Consider the following 18,880-nt stretch of genomic DNA (forward strand, 5'->3'; position numbering starts at 1 on the left):
GAACTTGAGAAAAGTGTACGCACTTTTTAACTTGCCAACACTGTCAAAACAGTATGCTTTCTGTTGAATATGCAGATGAGGCGCTTGCTTCGTTTTACATGACCCATATACAGCTTTGTTGTGAGGAGAGAGTGCTCCAGAGCGACAGTATAGGCTGAGGCTGGAGACAGACTCTGCTCACCCTGAGGAAAGCATGGCCTCAACTGGCCAAACATGAGCAGTACAACACACGGCACCTCTCTCTTTCTAGTGAGTGTCTGTACAAAAAAATTAACCAGAGAGGACGCAGACATGTAAATTATACAGACAAAACATTCAGTTTGATGCATTTTTTTTTAACTATGATTTGAAGCAATGAAAAAAAAAACTTTAAACTGGCAGGCATGTTGCCCTGTGCATGTACACAAAAGACTGACAACTCCTAATACTGACATGAATAAATCTGCTGCAGTGTATGTGACATGATGAAATCCCACAACACACACACACTTACACACACGCAGTGGTGTTAGGACAGCATTGTGTGTGACATGAGGGGAGCGGTGTCACTGTGTCACAGCTGATCCCTGGTGTACTGTCAGACAGCAGAGACCCTCAGGGCCCTCTTTTACTGCTGAGAATACAACAGTCCATACGGCATCTGTCGTACCCGTTGAAACACAAGCAAGAGTGTGTGTGTGTGTGTGTATTTCACATGCATGCCTCTGTGGGCATGTTGGTGTGTCTCTGTATGCTTTTGCATGCATGTGTGTGTGTTGGAGTATGCATTTTGTTGTGCGTTTCTGATTCTGATTACTAAATCATTTTGTTGTTTTACAGGCAGATTCTCTGATTGAAATGCAGATATTTACCAGCTCTGCTCCTCCCTCACCTGCCATTGTGGCAACCTACCTGATTAGCAACCTTCTCCAGAGTTCCTCTTGTGTTTATTTGTCCCATCACTCTGGTTGTAGCCACTGATGACCTTGGTCTAGCACTCCTGCCACAGTAGGATTGCTCCATAAATGGTCAGTAAAGACTGAGTGTCTGGGGGGTTAAAAGCCCCCACTATCACAAACAAAGGTAAGTAACAGTGACTTGGTTGTGATTGTTGTAGAGCTTCTGTTCCTTCTGGTACGACTCTGTCCTCAGGTTCCTTGTAGGGCAAGTGCGGTTTTATTGCCTGATTCAGAGTTACCCACTGCTCTAAAATCAATAATTTGCTTTCTCTACAGTATATGAACTAGAGTGAGAATTAAACACCACAGAGGCTTGAGAGAAAGAATATGTTCTCCTTGTTTGTTTTAGCAGTATTTGTTTAGTGTGGCAGCCGTGTTTTCACCATGGCTCAGTGGCACTGAGATATCTCAACAACTATTGGATGGATTGCCATGAAATCTGGTACAGCATTAATCACTTTGGTGATCCCTAAACTTTTCATCCAGCACCCTTATCAGGTCAAAATCTCACTTTGTTCAGTTGGTTGTTTGGTTTATGACTATAGGCTACTTACAAAACTAATGACATTTCCTTCAGTCTCAGTTGTACTTTTTGTTGAGTGCTAATCACAAATGTTTGAATGCTAACACGCCAAACTAAGATGGTGAACATGGTAAATAATACCGGCTATCAAAATTAAAACATGTCGTACAACTCTTCTCCAGTACACCATCCTTTATTCATCAAATGTTTTTGGCTATCTCTCCTTCTGGTGCTTGGTGTTCCATTTATTTCACAGATTCATCATGTGACCAATAAATAAAATATAAAACATCAAAATCATTTGATTCTCTAAAATTACAAAATACCAAATTGTGAATAATCCTAAGAAAAATATTTATGCCATTAAACCAGAATATCCAATCTTTACACAATATCATCTAGAAAATGTACATTTTCATCTGAAGCCATCAATCAATAAAAAAGTTAAATGTTCATCTTCCAATTCAGGCAATTAAATTCTGTATCTAAACTTGTATTTCAAGGCACAGCCTATTTACATCATTTCCATTTTTTAACATTTATGAATAATACCAAGCAATTACAAAGTTCACCTGTACCTTAAAGTCAAGTCATCCATCTGTGAACAGAATTTCCAATTGTTTCCATAAAAAACATTTATTGATTTAAAATCAAATATGACTTTAACCCTCTTGGGCTTAAAGTGTACAGCTTAGAAATCCAGAATACCTCCATCTTAAGAAGCAATCTCTCCAAATTTCAATACCGGTTTAACATCAGCATGTTAGCATTATCATTGTGAACATGTTTGTATGCTGACATAAGCCTCACTGTCACTGTAGATTCTTAAGCTTGTTAAAAAATCTGTCATGTGTTACTGCAGTACTTGACGTTTACAAAATTTCTAGGCTACAATGATAAGACCTTGGGATATGAGTTAAAGGGCATATAGTAATAAACAGAAATGATACAGTTTATAATGAATGTTGAGTGGTTCATTTATTACAGCAGCAACATTTTCATAAAGCCTTCAAACTGGATAAACAACGACTAAAAGGCTAACCACTTAGGCCTATTTGTTTAACCACTGTGTCTTCATCAGAGCTACTGAGAAAAGTGCTGATCTAACACTTCTATAGTTTCTGTGAAGAGAAACCTCTTGAAAAGGCACCAAGGAGCTCCATCCATTCCCAGACAGACCGCTCCAGGTTAACTGGTTTTCTTAATGTCTCCTCTCTGGCGAAGTTTCTTTCAGTGTGCTAAAAGGCAAACAGGGCCCCAGTGAAAGACTCATTCCCCCATTAGTGGAGGTAAATGGCTCTTCTGTGAGCAACCGGTTAAAGCAGGGTGGGATAAAGGGCCTCTCCACACACTTCTTCAGACAGATTAGAGAGGTGACTCTTGTCTCGAGGATGTAAAATGTTTATACGTGCGCAGGGGAGCACTCTACCGTAGGAGCCTCAGCAGTGTCACAATCACGTTTATCATCAGGAATTCACAAGGCTCTGGTCGTCAGCAGTGAAACAGCTCATAATGATGTATTTGAAACACAGAATCATGATGCATAAGGTAGGCGTCTTTTTAGTTGAAGCTAGAACTTTAATGCTTTAATATCAAATGTTAGAAATAATCACTTTAAAATATTGAAAATAACTAAATACTTTTTTAATAGCTTAATTAATATAATTTTACCTTTAAAAATCCACCTGGAGTTTCAGAGAGTTGCCAAACTATTGTAATACATTTTTTTCCATTTTATTTCTTCAACTCAAACTCTACCTCACTTCTTGAGGGGGGAAAAAAAACCCTGCACCTAATCGCAGGCTCATTGCTTCCTTGCCAGCTAGCAGCCCCTGATTGCATTTCAGCCGAGAAGTAAATACTACATGCTCAGTTACCAGGTGAAATCAAGCAGGCAGATGTGTCTACAGCCTCAGTAGACACTCGCTGGACCCTGCTTCTGTCTACCTGTGCCACAGAGTTTCTAGCCAAGTCAGCTGCTCCTGATCCATGTTGCTGAGTAGGTATATGTGTGTGTACCTGTGTGTGTATGAGAGGGAAAAAGACAGAAAGAGCAGGAAGAAATAAGGTGACTTTTTAAAAAATAAACATAGAATATAGATCTATGGCGACGAATGCTCATGTGTAAGGCCAAAATTTTAGCTGACAAACTCCATCTCCTTTTAATCAATCAAATAATAACTCAAAGTATTACCGATAACTTCAGATTTCTACCCACACTGTGCAGAATTCATCAGACCTGTTTGTTATGAAGAGTGTACAAAGGAGGAGAGCAGCAGAGGTATGTTTGCCAGAGAAGGGGTGAGAATACAATAGCCCTCCTTCCAAGGGTCTGTAACCATAGACTCTAATAAAGTCACTGCCTGCAAATAAAGAGCCACTGCTCAGCTCACGTTACAACAACAAGGACGGCATTATACAACCCGGCTCTCTTTTGAAGGACACCACCAAATGTTAGAGAGGAACAAACAGAGCACAATGTACATTATCTACTATTTATGATTCAGTAATATTCTGTTTTATACTCATTTGTAGAGCAGCTGATCATGAATTTATAATACAGATCTTACTGTCCGGTGTTGGATAGTTAATGTAATATTGTGTAAGGTTTCTCTTTCCAAGAGAGTGTTTTTGTGTAATTCATGCACTAAAAGCTGGTTCGCTGACCAATGACCAGTGATTGACTGTATGAACTTTTACAGCCCAAACCAAATAGTCAAAGTCACTTCTACTAAGTTTTACTCACAAACTTTAATTGATTATTTTATGTAATTTAAAGGAAAACTAACTGAACCACTGACTGTCAATACCTTCAAAATAGGCTATTAACTTTATATTATAGTATTTACATTTTTAACATATCAGTTTTTTGAAAGAAGTAAAAAATATCTTCTTTTCCAGCAATCTGTCAGGACACTAATCACTATCCAACAATGTTGGATGGTGTTGCATTAAATGTCGCAAGCAAACAAAGTTTACAAAAGCATGTAAAACGGAATACATGTTGATAATTACCCTGCAGGATCATTAAAAAACAGCAACGTGGTGTTTTTTTTCATAGTCTACATATGACATTGCAGCAAATATAACTGGATTCATCTAAAATTGAGTACTATCCTAAAAGAACTGTTTGAGGTAAAACGCTAAAACTTATGGTGAGATTGACTGTCTTTTTCCTTACATGGCAACAATCCCTCATAAACACTTGTCTGTATTGTGTCAATAGTTTGCATCTAGCTAAAGTTTGAAGGAGCCTCTCTTTACAAATTTCAGGCCTCCCCGTTGCTAAAGGTTGTGACCCCGCTTTTTTATTTTTCCCGGGGCTGTTGGGTTAATGAAGTAACAACAAACTGGGCCTTCGGCTAATTTGGAGTGGCACTTCCTGGCCCCTCCTGTCTCCGCGAAGACGTATTTCATTTTCTCTTATCTCTGCTTTGGTCATGTGGCTTTCCGCATGGACGCCCATGTCTCCCCCAGTTGCACAACTAATGGAAACTTCGTTAATGTCATTAATCTGCAGACCAGGACATGAACCAAACATGTTTAACCTTTCTGGGCAGGCCTCTGCCACCGAACCTGTAGCAACTGTCCACACACTCTGTGCTTGTGGCTCAGTGTGTGACGTGCAACGATATTAGAGTCTCTTGTCCACATCAATTTCAGCCATTATAAAGTCATATGAGACTAACACGGAGCTATCATTCAACGTGGCAACTGAAGCCTTTTATAAAATAAACATTCCTTGTTGTGTCTTTTAATTAGTCCACTGATATCACAGGAAAAATGCTCGATATTGCTTTCTGAGAACATCCCTTCATCTCTCCGTTTACACTGAATATCTATCTTTTCTAATCAGCTTCACCTGAGTGAACGGGTGTTTATAGATGACAGCACTCTCACTTCCACCCTGCACATTTAAACAATGGTAATGTCAAAAGACTGTTTAGTGACTAATAAGGTGGCTGTGATTCATGCCTCATTCAAAGCCCGTATTCACACATTCCACCAACTCTATGAATGGACACTCTCAGCCCCATATGTCATATACTTTCATTCATAAAGAAGAAAACAGGAGAGGGGGAGCGAGGTTGAAAAAAAAAATAAAAGGAATCTCTCTGGTAGGATGGGTAACCCAGGGGACATTTTCTTTTGTGTGGCGCTCAGCTTATGGGGCCAAATGCCAGCAGGCTTACCTCCACACTGTCTGTCTGTGTGTGTCCCCCTTTCCTTTGCACACAGTAATTAGGAGGATCTTAATGGAGAGGGGGTTTATTAGTGTCTGAGGAAGGCTTTAAACGTCACTTTAATTAATGGGGATTCGGCAGACAGCTTGTGTGGCGATGTCACCCGTTTTATAAAATCCTTGTTTGGGCACAACAGGAAAATAGAAGTGGGTCTTTAAGAGGAAGGGGAAAAAAAGGCTTTCCAGAGGAAGGCCGTCTAGACCTGCGGTCAGAGACAGAATAGATAGTCTGACCCTGGCAGAGCATTAAGATGACGGTCATTATCTGCCAAGAAATTCCACATGTGTGCATGCAGGGAGCAACACCCCCTCTCAAGAAAAAATTCAGCCAAACAAACCGCCCGCCCCGCTGAAACTGTTTCATTCAAAAGATAACCTCACTGCTAAAATTTTGGGGGGGATTAATTTATTCTCAGCATATCCTATGGCCATTCATGCAGGATATAAAATCCAAGATTATTTCCTGCTTGGTTAACCCGCATCCGGCCAGTCCCTCTCACAAAGCCATTCTAATGTTGCCATTAGTTATGCTCCTCTGGTGGCCAAAAGATTGATCCCAGAGACTTGGAATCCAATAAATGTGTACATGAATGGCAGAGGGAGATAACGCGTTTCCCACAGATAGTGCGAGGGGGCCAATCAGTGCTGAAACATCAGTGGAAAAAGATGATTAATGATATCATATTTGAAAATAACCTCAACATTAAATTCAGCATTAAATTCTACAATAGGATTTTCTCAGCCTTATCCTTTTTTGTTTTGTTATGTTATGTTTATTTTATTATTCACACTTTTCTGATTTTGTGTAAACACTATTATTAGATACTGGCTCATTTTTTAAGTCTTTAAAACTGGCTAGAGAGCTGAAATTATTATATTTCTTCAGTTGTCTCCAAGCAACTGTTCATTTAATGTATGTAGTTAGTTTTAAAAAATGGAATAAGGATTTTTTATTAGATTTTATTTGATGAAGAAAAAAAGAAAAAAAATATCAAGGCCTCTCAGTCAAAACTAAAAAAAAAGAGGAAACTACCATCCCAACGACCACAAAACAACATGTACTCACTCATAAAAGCTAGTGTTGTCACAGACATCATGGGGCTATAAAAGTAGAGTCTTCCACAATAACTGCAGCTGCTGGGAGCCTACAGAGGGGATCTGATAATGGGCCCGAGGGGAAACGACAGCGTGCTCAGGGACCAGGGATTGTCTGGAAGACAGATAAGAAGACACAAGGAACAGGTTATCAGCTAGTTTATGAGGTGTCACTCTGCTGAAACACTCACCTGTTCAGCAGGAAAATCATCGAATCACAAACAGGCATCCCATTAATTCATGCGGGGATCTTGCTGTTATGGATCATTTAAATGTAGATGTCTTTTACACCTTTTAAATCATGTCTCTTGCACAATGTTTCTGTTCTCTTACAGAGAATTTGCTCTATTGTGTTAGAAAAAATTAAATATATTTTACAAAAAAAAGCATATTTTGTTATTGTTTTGTCTGCTTTTACTTTATATACATGTGTACTTTATGTACAGAAATCAAAACTGAAACTTCTACCTACACTCAGACATATCATTGACATAACTAAGTCAGTGTGTTAACAGAAAATGTGAGAAAATGTCTTGCATCAGCGCTAACGTAACGTGATCGAATATTGATGCTGTGCTTCAGTACAGCTCAGAACAGACTCTTGGGACAGTTTTTTATTTTTTAACAATGTTATATAACACATTTTTTTCTAGTCACTTCAAGAGCCCTCAATATTATTCAACTGACAAATTCCTTTGTCAAAATCATTTCAGTTCTCTGTGACACCTTAAACCCTGACCTGTGACCTGAAGTACCCGTACATCAACTATTTGAAACTTGACTGTAGGTAATCAAACAAGTCATTTTGAAATACTCTCATTCAGGATGGTTGTATGCATGCTCCCTCTTGTGTTTTGACCGGACAATACCGTTCAGCGGTGAAAAGGAGTTAGCTGAAAGAGCTACTTGACTAAGATAAATGGCAGCTGACCTGGGTGTACACAGAGGTGATGTGCCTTGTGGCACTACTGGACAGGTGCTCTGAAAACACTTCCTGCGTAGGTGGAGAACGGTGGCGTCACCGCACCCTGGGCCCTGAAAAACACACAAAGCTTGTGTTGTCATTTGTTGACAATAAATTTCAAGGACCAAGACAGCAACGTTTTGATCAGCTCTTATGTGTGGTATTGTACTTATTTACAGCATTTGGTGTGAGTGACTTTGTATTGTATTTGTATAAACCTCCCAGAATGAAGGAGTACAGTACGTATTTCATTCTTGATGCAAATTGCATTTCCCACAATGAAATCATTCTAAACAATACGAGACAGTGACTTCCTCCACATGTGATAACAATCACAACATCATGAATAATTACCATTTTAGGTTATCATCTTTAAGCAGCTTGTCTATAACAGTTACAGACAGGGAATGTATGCTTACTGAAATGGTTAACTGCAAAAAATCTTTCTAAAAACTTGACTTTGTCATATCACTCACAGCACATTATAGTTTACTTTTATATTAAATAACATAGTTACATGACATGCCTCAATGTGCAGGCCACTATGCTACTAAATCTGAGAGAAATGTTCCTTTCTATTAAAAAAAAAACACACACACACACACGGCCCAACTGTAGACTGCTCAACTGCATGGGTACATCCTCCAGATTTTTTATCATTATTCTTTCACCCTCATAAATGATCAAAACAAATGACAATCTCTGTGCAAAGAAGAGACGGAGCCCACAAAAGGCAGTCTGACAGCCATTTCCACAACAGATGTTTCTACAGAGGGGTGTCTTCTCTCCGCTGAGCAGTCTCACACATGAGAGACCCCCAAAAGCTTCAGAGAAATGTCCAGAAAACCAACATGTAAATTTGTAACTGGCACATCTCAGACTAGCGGGTCCACGCTTATTTTATTTCTTTAGGAAAAAAAAAAACAAGGAAAACGAGAAATTGTTATTGTTAGACATTTCGAAATCATATCAGTATGGATGATTTAAAAAAAGGCGGAGGGATAGAATTAGAACTTCAATATCAGAAAAAGACAACAGACAACATCGTTATGTGTTATCATGAAAAGATAAGTCCCTATTGATCCAGGTTGTGGGCAAAGGCTGCACTATTGACAGGAAGACAGAATGTGTCAGAGGGGCAATATTTCATACATTTGGCCTGTTCACTCCATCACTATGAGAGGGCGTTTTTCTGGGCTGTATATAATAACACGTGTGCTCTTTATTTCCCTCAGATCAATGGTAATGCGAGGGGGGCCACATAAGATGGATGCCATGGGCAGGTTAACCTATCGACTGCTAAACAGAGACACACAGACCAAGACAAGACAGACCAACCCATTTACTGAGATGAACCTAAGCTAGTTGTATACTGAATTGCCCTACTTAATATACCCGTCTGTTCTAGATATGCCTAACAAAACTTTACTGCTGCAAAAAAGCATCTAACATTTTAATTATTTTACCTTATTAAGTAATTTACTGAAAATGTATCTGCTGTATATGCATCTCTGAGGTCGTGTCAGTTTTTCTTTATTAAACAAAATTATTGCTCAGTTTGATTTAGATATGAAATCCAAATATTTTGCAAGCTTCATGGTCTACATGTACTGTATAGACCTTCACTCTTGCGTACCCTGAGGCCGGTTGAGGAGGCTGAAGGGGAGAAAAAAAAAAAAAAAGTGGCAAAGAGCTGCCTGGTGACCACTTCCTGGAGACAGGACGGGAGGCAGACGGGAGGGCAGGCTAGCCCACACAGGTGGCCCGGATCTGGATCAGGTCAGCCTCGCCCTCGGACAACAAGCCAGCTAATCTCACGCTCATGCTCCAAGTCCCTTCAAGTCACCAACCTGCAGCTCTTGATAAAGAAAAAAAGTGCAAAGGTAAAAAAAATGTATTAATGACATATGCCACCTTTGATTTCACAAGCATTATTAACAGTTTACTTTTGTAAAATCTACACAATACCACTTTAAATCACCTTCAAAACCGAGTAGAGAGAGGTGAAATTATCAGTAAGTCTTAGAGTTGATTAAAGATGGATTATGATTGTGAAGGTTAGATTGTAAAAGTTTCAATTAATTAAACTGCACTGTGCTTGAATTCACTCTGTAAATGCACCTTTTGTGATGCTTTGGAACAGATACATTAAGTGTTTAAAAATTTTAACAAATTCTCTCTCCAAATAATGTGCTGATCCGATCTCTGCTGCACAGGTGATTCAACTGAAAATATCAAATAATTCTTTGCCATTCTATTGTGGATGCAATGCTACACATTCAATAAGAAAATACAATAAAATCTAAATATGAAGTCACTCTGCCTGAACTGCAAATCAAACGTTAATAGAATAATACTGCTCCGACAGACAGCTCTGAGCATTATTGTCAAAAAGTTGGGTAAAGGGTAATTAATTTGGCAGTGTTTTGGTGACTCTGATGAGAATTGTAAAATTTTTTTTTTTTTTTTTTGCACAGACATCCCCCCAGCCAACCCCCAGTCCCCATTGTCTGAATGAAAATGGAAATCTGTGCCACCAGTACAATATCCACATTATGTGCCCTGGCTCGACATTGTTGTATGACATGCTTGATTATACCCAGCCATATAGGAACAGAAATGTGTTAGCACATATTAAGGTTTGTCCTCCACTGTAATGTATGAGTTAAAGAGTTTTAAAAATTATTTCTTCCGTTTTTGAATTGAAAACCTCTTGGACATTTGTAGAATAGCCTCAAATAATTAACAGGAGTGTTTGTTGCTTTGAGAGTATTGCTCTTGTGTTTATTTCAAACTTGTATTAAATACAGTTTATAGAAGAAAATGTGCAAATATATTTAAATATCTGTTTTACTATCTATTTTTCACACACATGCACAAAACAATGACTGCAACTAAGAATGTGTTTCCTTTAAACTTAAATATTCAACTTGTTTATGTCTCCTACTATGGAAATTTTAAATAATAAGGGTGATTGAGGCGAGAGGTGTAATGCAATATCTTCATTGTTACTATTAGAGAGATCTGTACACATGGATTTGAAATGTTTGTGTGTGTGTGTGTGTGTGTGTGTGTGTACTGTGCGTGATTATACAACAATATGTTTGTATGTTTTTCAGGATATTTTATTCTCATGTAAAACTGTTTAAGGAGGTGTGCAGCAACACTAACTCCAAGACAAATATATTATATATATGTAAACATTTATCATTAAATATTAGGGCTCTTCAAATTGATGCTGATATGATATTTGTTCTATGTTCATCTTTGTGAAATATAATCTGATATTTCCTCGCTTTTCTTGTCTAATTATGCAGAAATTTAGTTGGAATTACTGATTGGATAAGTGCATGACTGGCTGAGGATGCTTCAGCACAGCCAGCACAACATGCATCTCTCTCTCCTTTCTCTCACTGACACACAAGCACACACTCTTACACCAACTGCTCAGCCCAAACATGCACAAAATTGTGAAGCTCTTGCTCATGAAGGCAAATCAGAAAAATGTAAGACTTAAACAACCATATTTGAGCGCACTAATGTTGCCTCTGTACTGATGAACTCTACTCCAAACTTTTGTGTTTTTGGGTTGATGTATGCCATAAAATAATTAGGCCTATTTTTAAAATGACAATAAGAGCATTTAATTTCTGTTAATCTGATATTAGCGAAGAATCTGTTTTGTTGTTTTGTTTTTACTTGCACCTTTCAAAGGGAAACCATCTCTCCAGAAACTGGTTAGATAAGTCTCTGTTGTCACTAATAACTCAATGCTGCCACCTTGTGTCAGAATATGTTTTGTTTCAGCTCTAGTAGGTCTGTCAGCATGTTAATATTTACATTTATGCATTTATTATTCATTTCTCTATAAGGAAAATATGGTTTGAGCTCCAGGGTGGCTTTAAGATCATTTGTTTTTGTTCAGGGCTAAATGTGACATGACACTACGGTGAAGATTTCACTTATATAAAAGTGTAAGTAAATGTTGCCTGAAGCTTGAGATTGTATACTTTTATGTATAAATGTGACCATAAAATAACTATATAACTATATACTGTATTGAAGCCCTGAGTATGCGCATGTATTTTTTAGTGTGTTCCGCCCAGTGTCAGCCATTGATACACTGAGAAAAACTAGATGCTCTCCTTTGCTGTAGGTTTTACACGCTCTCCCCCGCCACCTCAGCCCACCTGTCTAGCCATGAGCTCAGAGTTGAAACAGAGTTCAGCCAAGTTGAGAATTGTTCTTGCTTGTTTTATCAGTAGCGTGTACCATATTTCCCGATGAAATACTACAGCCGGCAAGAGATACCGCCAGGAGAGTGAGGAAACAATTGAATGGGCATTAATGATTTACAGGTACATATCTGCTATAATACCAACACAGGCGAAGGTAACTGAGAGCAGGATCTGATGACATCATTGATGCTGCCTCAGATAACACCTTGATCATCAACTATGTATGGATCCAGCAAAAGATATAAGATAATGTCCAAGTGAGAGTAGACTATTTACTGGCCTAATGTAGGTTAGACCGACGCTGAGTCAGGAGCCAAAGATGGGTAACAGAAAGCCTCACATTTATTGAGCAGAAAGTCTTAACCACACGTTAGCTAATTAATTGCTACTAACCTATGTTTTCTGTAGGATGTGAGGAAAAAAATAAAATGTGATCTCCCATTGACAAAATGTTTTATAACAGCTGGAGCACCTGCGAAAGATTTCACATTTTTAAGAGAGTTAATATGACCTTGAACCATTTTTGAACGCTACAGATTAGATTGTGTGTGTGGTTGATGCAGACTTCCCCTTAATGAATCCATTGTGGGCTGCATGTGTGGGATAGCATATCAAATATGAAATGTTGATGATAAGATAAAAGAAACATTTGTCCAAATTCTAATTTAAGTTATTCAAATGCAGACATTATATGGTTAACCATAAAAAGGCTGCGTTGGAATAGCTCTCGGCACTTTGTCCTCTTCCCCTTTTTATTCAAAGTATTTGTGTAATGATGTCATTCCCTCCTTTTCATTTATTTTGGTATATTTTGTCATGAAGACAAGGGACGTGTTGACACATGCACTGTGCTGCACTGAAAAGAGTTAAGTCCACTGAGACTGTAAAGGTAATCAAAGACCAAAGGACTGTCTTATCAATTTAATGTGCAGAGATGTGCAAGGATAATCATCATTTTTCTCCCTTGCTAATGTTTGCATGTTCCTGAGAGAAGGAGTGTGCCTTAGGAGGCCCACTCCTCTCTTTCCATCCTGGCTTAGGCCCAAATAAGGTACCATTCTGTGTCTTGGAGTAAACAGGACATGTTAAGGGGTCGGAGGCCACATATGGCTTGGGGCTCTTCCTTGATTTCTGTCTTTAGGTGATATGGCTCTTATTTAACATACATGTGCATGTAAATGTATTTCGTGGCTGTTGTTGCCATTGGCTGTAATCGATAAATTTGTATGATTTGACCAATCAATGATCATTTCTTTGTCTCTAAAGAATATAAAAAGGTCAGTTTGGCTTTGTATAGTGAGACAGAGGAATGATTGGCTTTGTGTGAGTTCTGTCTCCTTATTGATCAATAATAATTTCATTAATCTTCAGATCAACCAGTGTCTGTGCTTGTATTTCTGTGTTTGTGTCCAATGTTTTAGCAGAAATTCCATGACAAAATAGTCTATGTGCATACTAACTTCCATACCAAGTACTCAAACTGTAAAGACTATAGGTAGAAAGACAGTCAGGTTTGCCAGTGTGTACAGTGGCTATGTTTACTCTAACATCCCACTAATAATCAGAATAATAGCCCAACCAGAATAAAAATGCCACCTCAATGTAACCACCTCAATCAGAAGAGACTAACTTGTCTAGTTCTTAAAAAAAAAAAAAAAAAAAAAAAAATCAGGGTAAAACAAAGAACAGGGAACAGGGTAAATACATGAACTGCTTAAAAAGATTATGTATTATTATTATTACTGTAGGCTAATATTTTTATTGTTGTTGTTGATGATGATGATATTTTGATCCATTTAGTGTTTCTTTGCCTCATCGCAGTCTTGAACTGATATTGGATTGTCTTTGTGCCCATATACAATAATGGATTCAAAGAAAGTTAGCATTTATGAAAAGGAGTGAAATAATGAATGAAATCTAAAATAAATTAATTACATTCAAACATATTTTGAGTAGAAGAGCTGCAGCTGTTTACAATCAGAGGAAATGACGTGACCATGTTTTGAATCGTGCGGGTTAACGAGCAGCACGGACAGAAAGCCTGTAACCACTGCACTGACCAGCCTCCCCCTAATACATTTGGGGAAAACTTTCACCTTCATGTCCCCATAGTTTGTGTCACAGTAAGTGTGCTCCATTTAGGGTCGCTCCGATGTAAAAAAAAACAAAAAACAATTGAGGTTTGTTTGGTGTTACGCGCTAACCGTTAGCTAGCAGTTGTTGTTAGCTAACAAAACAACACTTAGCTAGTTAGCTAACAGCCTTCCGATATTTCTCCTAGAGGATGAATGTTGACCTTGTTGATGAATGGACGCTGATAAAATCTTGACAGGGAGCAGAACAATAAGCTAACTATAGATGATAACACGACGGTCCTGTGGTGAATGGTTTAGCTTATGATAGCTTTTTTTCTATGGCGTTGATAATTAACGCTAACATCAACCGCTGGCTGGTAACTGCTGTCCGAGTAGTCAGCTGAAATGCTAACGTTAGCAAGCTTATTATATTGTTTCACATTAGAGTAAGGTAAACGTTAATGTCAGTTAACTTACTTTGTATAATGTAGACGTTTAGTGGGTTCCTCGATGTTTTTAATGTTAGTTATTGTTGCATTCAGGTCAGTTTTTTTGTTTAGACGAATAATAAGTTCACGGACAGAGTGAGAAATTCATGCAGTGTGAGGTCGTACATAAAAATAGTCAAACTGACCATTACTGCAGTGCCAGCAAGCTTTCACAACTGAGCTTTCGTAAGAAATGCTTTTGTAACCTCTTCATGTAAGTCTGCCCACGCTGTGCCATATTTGGTAAATGCATAACAACTGTTCTGTTGTGTTATTTGAGGTTTGCAGTCGCTGCTGCTCATCATAACTGACTTGACCATCTGCTGTTAACTCTGTATGTCATCTGCTGCACAGATAGGAGAACGCAATGGACCTCCACAAAATCATCCACAGTGCGCTGCACGAATTTATTCAGACTTATATTCCTGATGCAGATCTCAGGTAAAAAAAAAAAACATAGACACCCCAGTTTTTTGTATGCATCCTTACATAAAGCACTTGTTTAATCAGTTTTATTTAACCTCTTTCTTACAATTCAATGCAGCACGCTGGATGATGTTCTTCTGTCATACATCACTGGGGTCCTGGAGGACCTTGGCTCCCAGCAGAGCGTTGAGGAGAACTTTGATGTGGAGGTCTTTGCAGAGATGCTGGAAGCATACATACCTGGCTTTGCTGAAATTGACAGGTAAGCAGACAGTCATACATTATTTCTATTCTGAATGTGCCGTGGTAGTGATAACAAGACTAGACAACTGCGTTATGCTGGCATTTGTTGTTTTTACTAAGGAGGTTTTTTTTCATTTCACAGTGTCAAAGTATGTGAAATGATGTTCAACCTGGCTTCAAAACTAGCCACAGCTCGGACCTCAGGTAGTGTTTCTAATATTATTTCTTACCTCTTCCAAGTTGGTTTCTCATTTTCATAATGTTGCCAAAGATGTCATTAGCTCAACAGTTAAACCACAGTGTGTTGATGTTGATTTGTTTTTCTTTTTAGCTGAAGAAGAAAACAGTGTGCCTAAAGAAAGGACAGATGAGATTTCACTGAAACTCACCAGCCTGCCCAGTGCACCTCCACCAGGGAGAGAAACGCAGTGCCTTAAAACACAGACAGAGGGCGCCACTGCCAAGGTAATCATCTAAGCACATATCGGTGTATCATTTCCTTTTCTTTTCTTGATGCATTTAAAGTTTTGAATTGCTATGATTAAACGTGGTACCCATGTGTCCTGCTTTTGATATTGTTTGCAGTAGTCTAAAACATTAAGCAATATAAATGTGTATTTTTCCAGGTGTCAGTGTCTGAGTGGGAGGCCCAGGAGCAGCACCTGCTGGAGATGTTTCCCAAGTGTAGTCTGTCCGAGGCCCGCAGTGCCCTGTCTATTGCCAAAGGAGACATGGAGGAAGCTGTGCGCCTTATTATAGAGGGTGATGTCCAACTCAGCCCCACTCCTCTTAATGTGAGTCTCTTCAATACACAGAAACACAGCCACTGTCTCTGTCTTTGTGTATGTTAGCAGTCTGATTTGATGTCGAATGTTGCCACCTGGAAATGACAAGTCTATTCTGTTTCCTCAGGTAAACCATGGGAAGAACATTTCCTCACAGGCAGACCAGAAACTTAAAGAGAGCATCCTTGAGAAGTAAGTAAGAATGCTGTTATCCTGAAAAGAGCAGAATTGCCGTCACTTCTTAGCGGCCTTGTTCATGGTTGTGGATCATCTCCATAGGTACATGTTGGTTGACAGGGAAGATGATAAAAAAACACACCGGCCTGTCGCCCCAAAAGATGTAAGTCCCTGTTCATAGGCCATATTCTCAATGTAGCTTATCACCACGTTCACAAATAAAGCTTATCAAATTTGTTTCATGCATTCTGGTGTAATTTCTGCAGGCTCCAAAGAAGCTGGTTCGGTACCACAGCAATCAGGTGGTAACCACAAAAGGAGAGCGATATCAGCTTGTGAAGACAAACGAGACAGAGGACATGAAGAAGACGTACGTTAACCTCAAGCCTGCACGAAAGTACAGATTCCATTGATGACAAGCACACCACTATAAGAGCAGCTACTGACAATATTGTTTACGTTATTTTTAATGTATTTAGTTGATTTAGCCTGAATTTGTTAGATATTTCCCAGCTAGAAGAAGGTATTTGTTAGTGTGTCAGTGGCTTATTTTTAAAAAAAAAAATGTTACCGTTATCTGCCTTGGTTAAAACATTTGTTGACAGTGTTTCAGTTATTTCTCTGTTTGATTTCTCGTGGAGCTTTTGGAATTTTGTGTGATATTTTGATGGGAATGTTGTAACTTGTGTTTGTGTAACAGCATCTACTTTTTGCCATCTCAGCAGGTCTGATGTTGCACTGACAGTCTTTTTTTTTTTTACCTTTTTTAATTTTCTTTTTTTTTTTTGTATATTCTTAACTTACAGTGTGGATTCATATTTATGAGAGGATGTTGTAGGGATGAATCTATTTTCATTTTTGTAAATAAGTTCTAGTGGTGCTTTAGACTTTCCTCTGGACATTACAGGTCTCAACTGCTTTTTGTATATGTACGTGTTCAATCATCGATGCCAGTCATTTAGAAAGGTTTATTTTTACATCTCGCGGGAATGCAGTGCTGTGAAAATGTTTGTTCAAGCCTTGTGTTTTTGGACAATTTGTTGAGCTGCAAAATGTTTTTTAAACAAAACTGGTTTGTCTGAGAGATAACGATAATTTATGAACATTTGTACAGTGGATGCGCACATCAGTCCTCACTAAGAGTTTAAGATGTGGCCTCTCCTGGTTGTGCTACAAAAATCATGTTTCTAGTAGTGTTTTCTCACAAAGATGAGACTAGTATGTACCGTACTGAATGTTAGGAGGCAGGTTTACTCAGTTGCTGTATCTGGATAACTTTATTGAACTGATTTTTTTTTTATCAGTCCATGTTCCAGATTTCAGGGGTTTCTGGGTTTTACCTAGTAGAATTATCCAGTTATGTCTTTAATGAAGCAGGTTTGTATTCAAAGTAGTCGAGTACAGCGTTGGTTAGTCCTCATGACAAGTAAATTGGCTGCTAGCTTGGAATCCACGAGAGGAAGGGCGTAGTCCTGATCGTTTTTTGTATCATTGCAGACCTGCTTAGACAGGGCAAATGAAGGAAAGTTGTGCTATAATATGCAATGTTTTACACTATAAGAAATTATTTTGTTCAAATTTCTAAAACAAAAAACTGAAAAATACACTAAAAAATTTTAAACATGATGACCTTGGCCCAAAGCCATCCAAAAGTGAGATTTGACGACCTGTTGCTATGACTGACATGAGCAGCATAAGAGCAAATGTTAAATATTTGTCAGTGACACAACTAACCTCAGATTCAACAAGGGGTGCATTCATTTTTACAAACCTTTAAAAAGGATTTTATTACTCAACTGTAATGGAAAACATATAACTATCAAATAACTAGTAATTAATTTTCTAGCAAAACAAATTCAATTCTCAAGGCATGTACAAACTATTACAGCACTGTAAATTATTGGCATAATGGAGGACGGTGACTCCCCCTTAAATGATAACCGAAACATACTGCTGGAGGACTTGATTTCAAAGTCCAAACAGCATTGTCTTTATTTTTGATATAAATGTTTAGATTTGGAACGTCTCGGATCATGTGTTTATCGTGAAGAGGACTGTTGTGTGCTTTCAGGGTCTGTTTACCTCATGCTACTGAAGTGGTCCTCTATCACAGCTCCTTTAATCTCATTTGTGTTTTGTGAATTTTGCTTCACTTGTGACTGTTGGTTGTAGAATTTTGGATTATGATTGGATTCTCATTTTAATCTTAATAGTACATTAGGATAAATGGATCAGTCAGGGTTTTTGTTATACTGTTGTTTATTTGTGTTCATTTCTGCAACCATTTGAGGCAAATTATAAGCAAATGTGTTTGATTGGTGGTATAATATAATTTTTCCTGAGTATAGGTGTAACAGTAGTGTTGAAAAGATGTGTTGTTACTGATCATTATCAGCAGCAATGTTGTCTTTAATTATTATGATGGCGTTACTGTAGAGCATGGAATGAATTTACTGAAGCTGTTCAGTCACAACTGAGTTTTAACCCCTCGCTTTGAGAAAACGCTGACGCACAATTTATAGTAAATAAATACTAATTTTTGTAGACTACCATTCACAGCATTTCCTTTGATTTATTCAGCTGTGTTATATAAGATACTGCTTGAAAAGTATCAAAGTAGGATAGTTTAAAGTTAGGTGCATGAGACATAATCACATCTTTCAGCAGTCATTCAGAACTCAGCAG

General features: G+C 38.2%; 1 protein-coding gene and 1 long non-coding RNA gene across 2 annotated transcripts; one reads left to right on the plus strand and one right to left on the minus strand.

Annotated features, from left to right (window-relative positions):
• Positions 1-1,686: 1,686 nt before the first annotated feature.
• On the minus strand, positions 1,687-14,838 carry LOC122996753. Its single transcript, XR_006407078.1, has 5 exons — positions 14,554-14,838; positions 9,400-9,621; positions 7,731-7,834; positions 6,771-6,914; positions 1,687-3,480 (listed from the first exon to the last, which is right to left on the minus strand). It is a non-coding gene; the product is annotated as an uncharacterized LOC122996753 (long non-coding RNA).
• On the plus strand, positions 13,984-18,747 carry cuedc2 (CUE domain containing 2). Its single transcript, XM_044372394.1, has 9 exons — positions 13,984-14,124; positions 14,919-15,005; positions 15,109-15,252; positions 15,376-15,437; positions 15,565-15,698; positions 15,860-16,027; positions 16,146-16,210; positions 16,298-16,358; positions 16,462-18,747. The coding sequence occupies exons 2-9, from the start codon at positions 14,932-14,934 to the stop codon at positions 16,606-16,608; spliced, it is 855 nt and encodes a 284-aa protein (XP_044228329.1). The 5' UTR covers positions 13,984-14,124; positions 14,919-14,931; the 3' UTR covers positions 16,609-18,747.
• The last annotated feature ends 133 nt before the right edge of the window (positions 18,748-18,880 follow it).

Source organism: Thunnus albacares, chromosome 14 (assembly GCF_914725855.1).
Source record: "Thunnus albacares chromosome 14, fThuAlb1.1, whole genome shotgun sequence".
NCBI classification, from domain to species: domain Eukaryota; kingdom Metazoa; phylum Chordata; class Actinopteri; order Scombriformes; family Scombridae; genus Thunnus; species Thunnus albacares.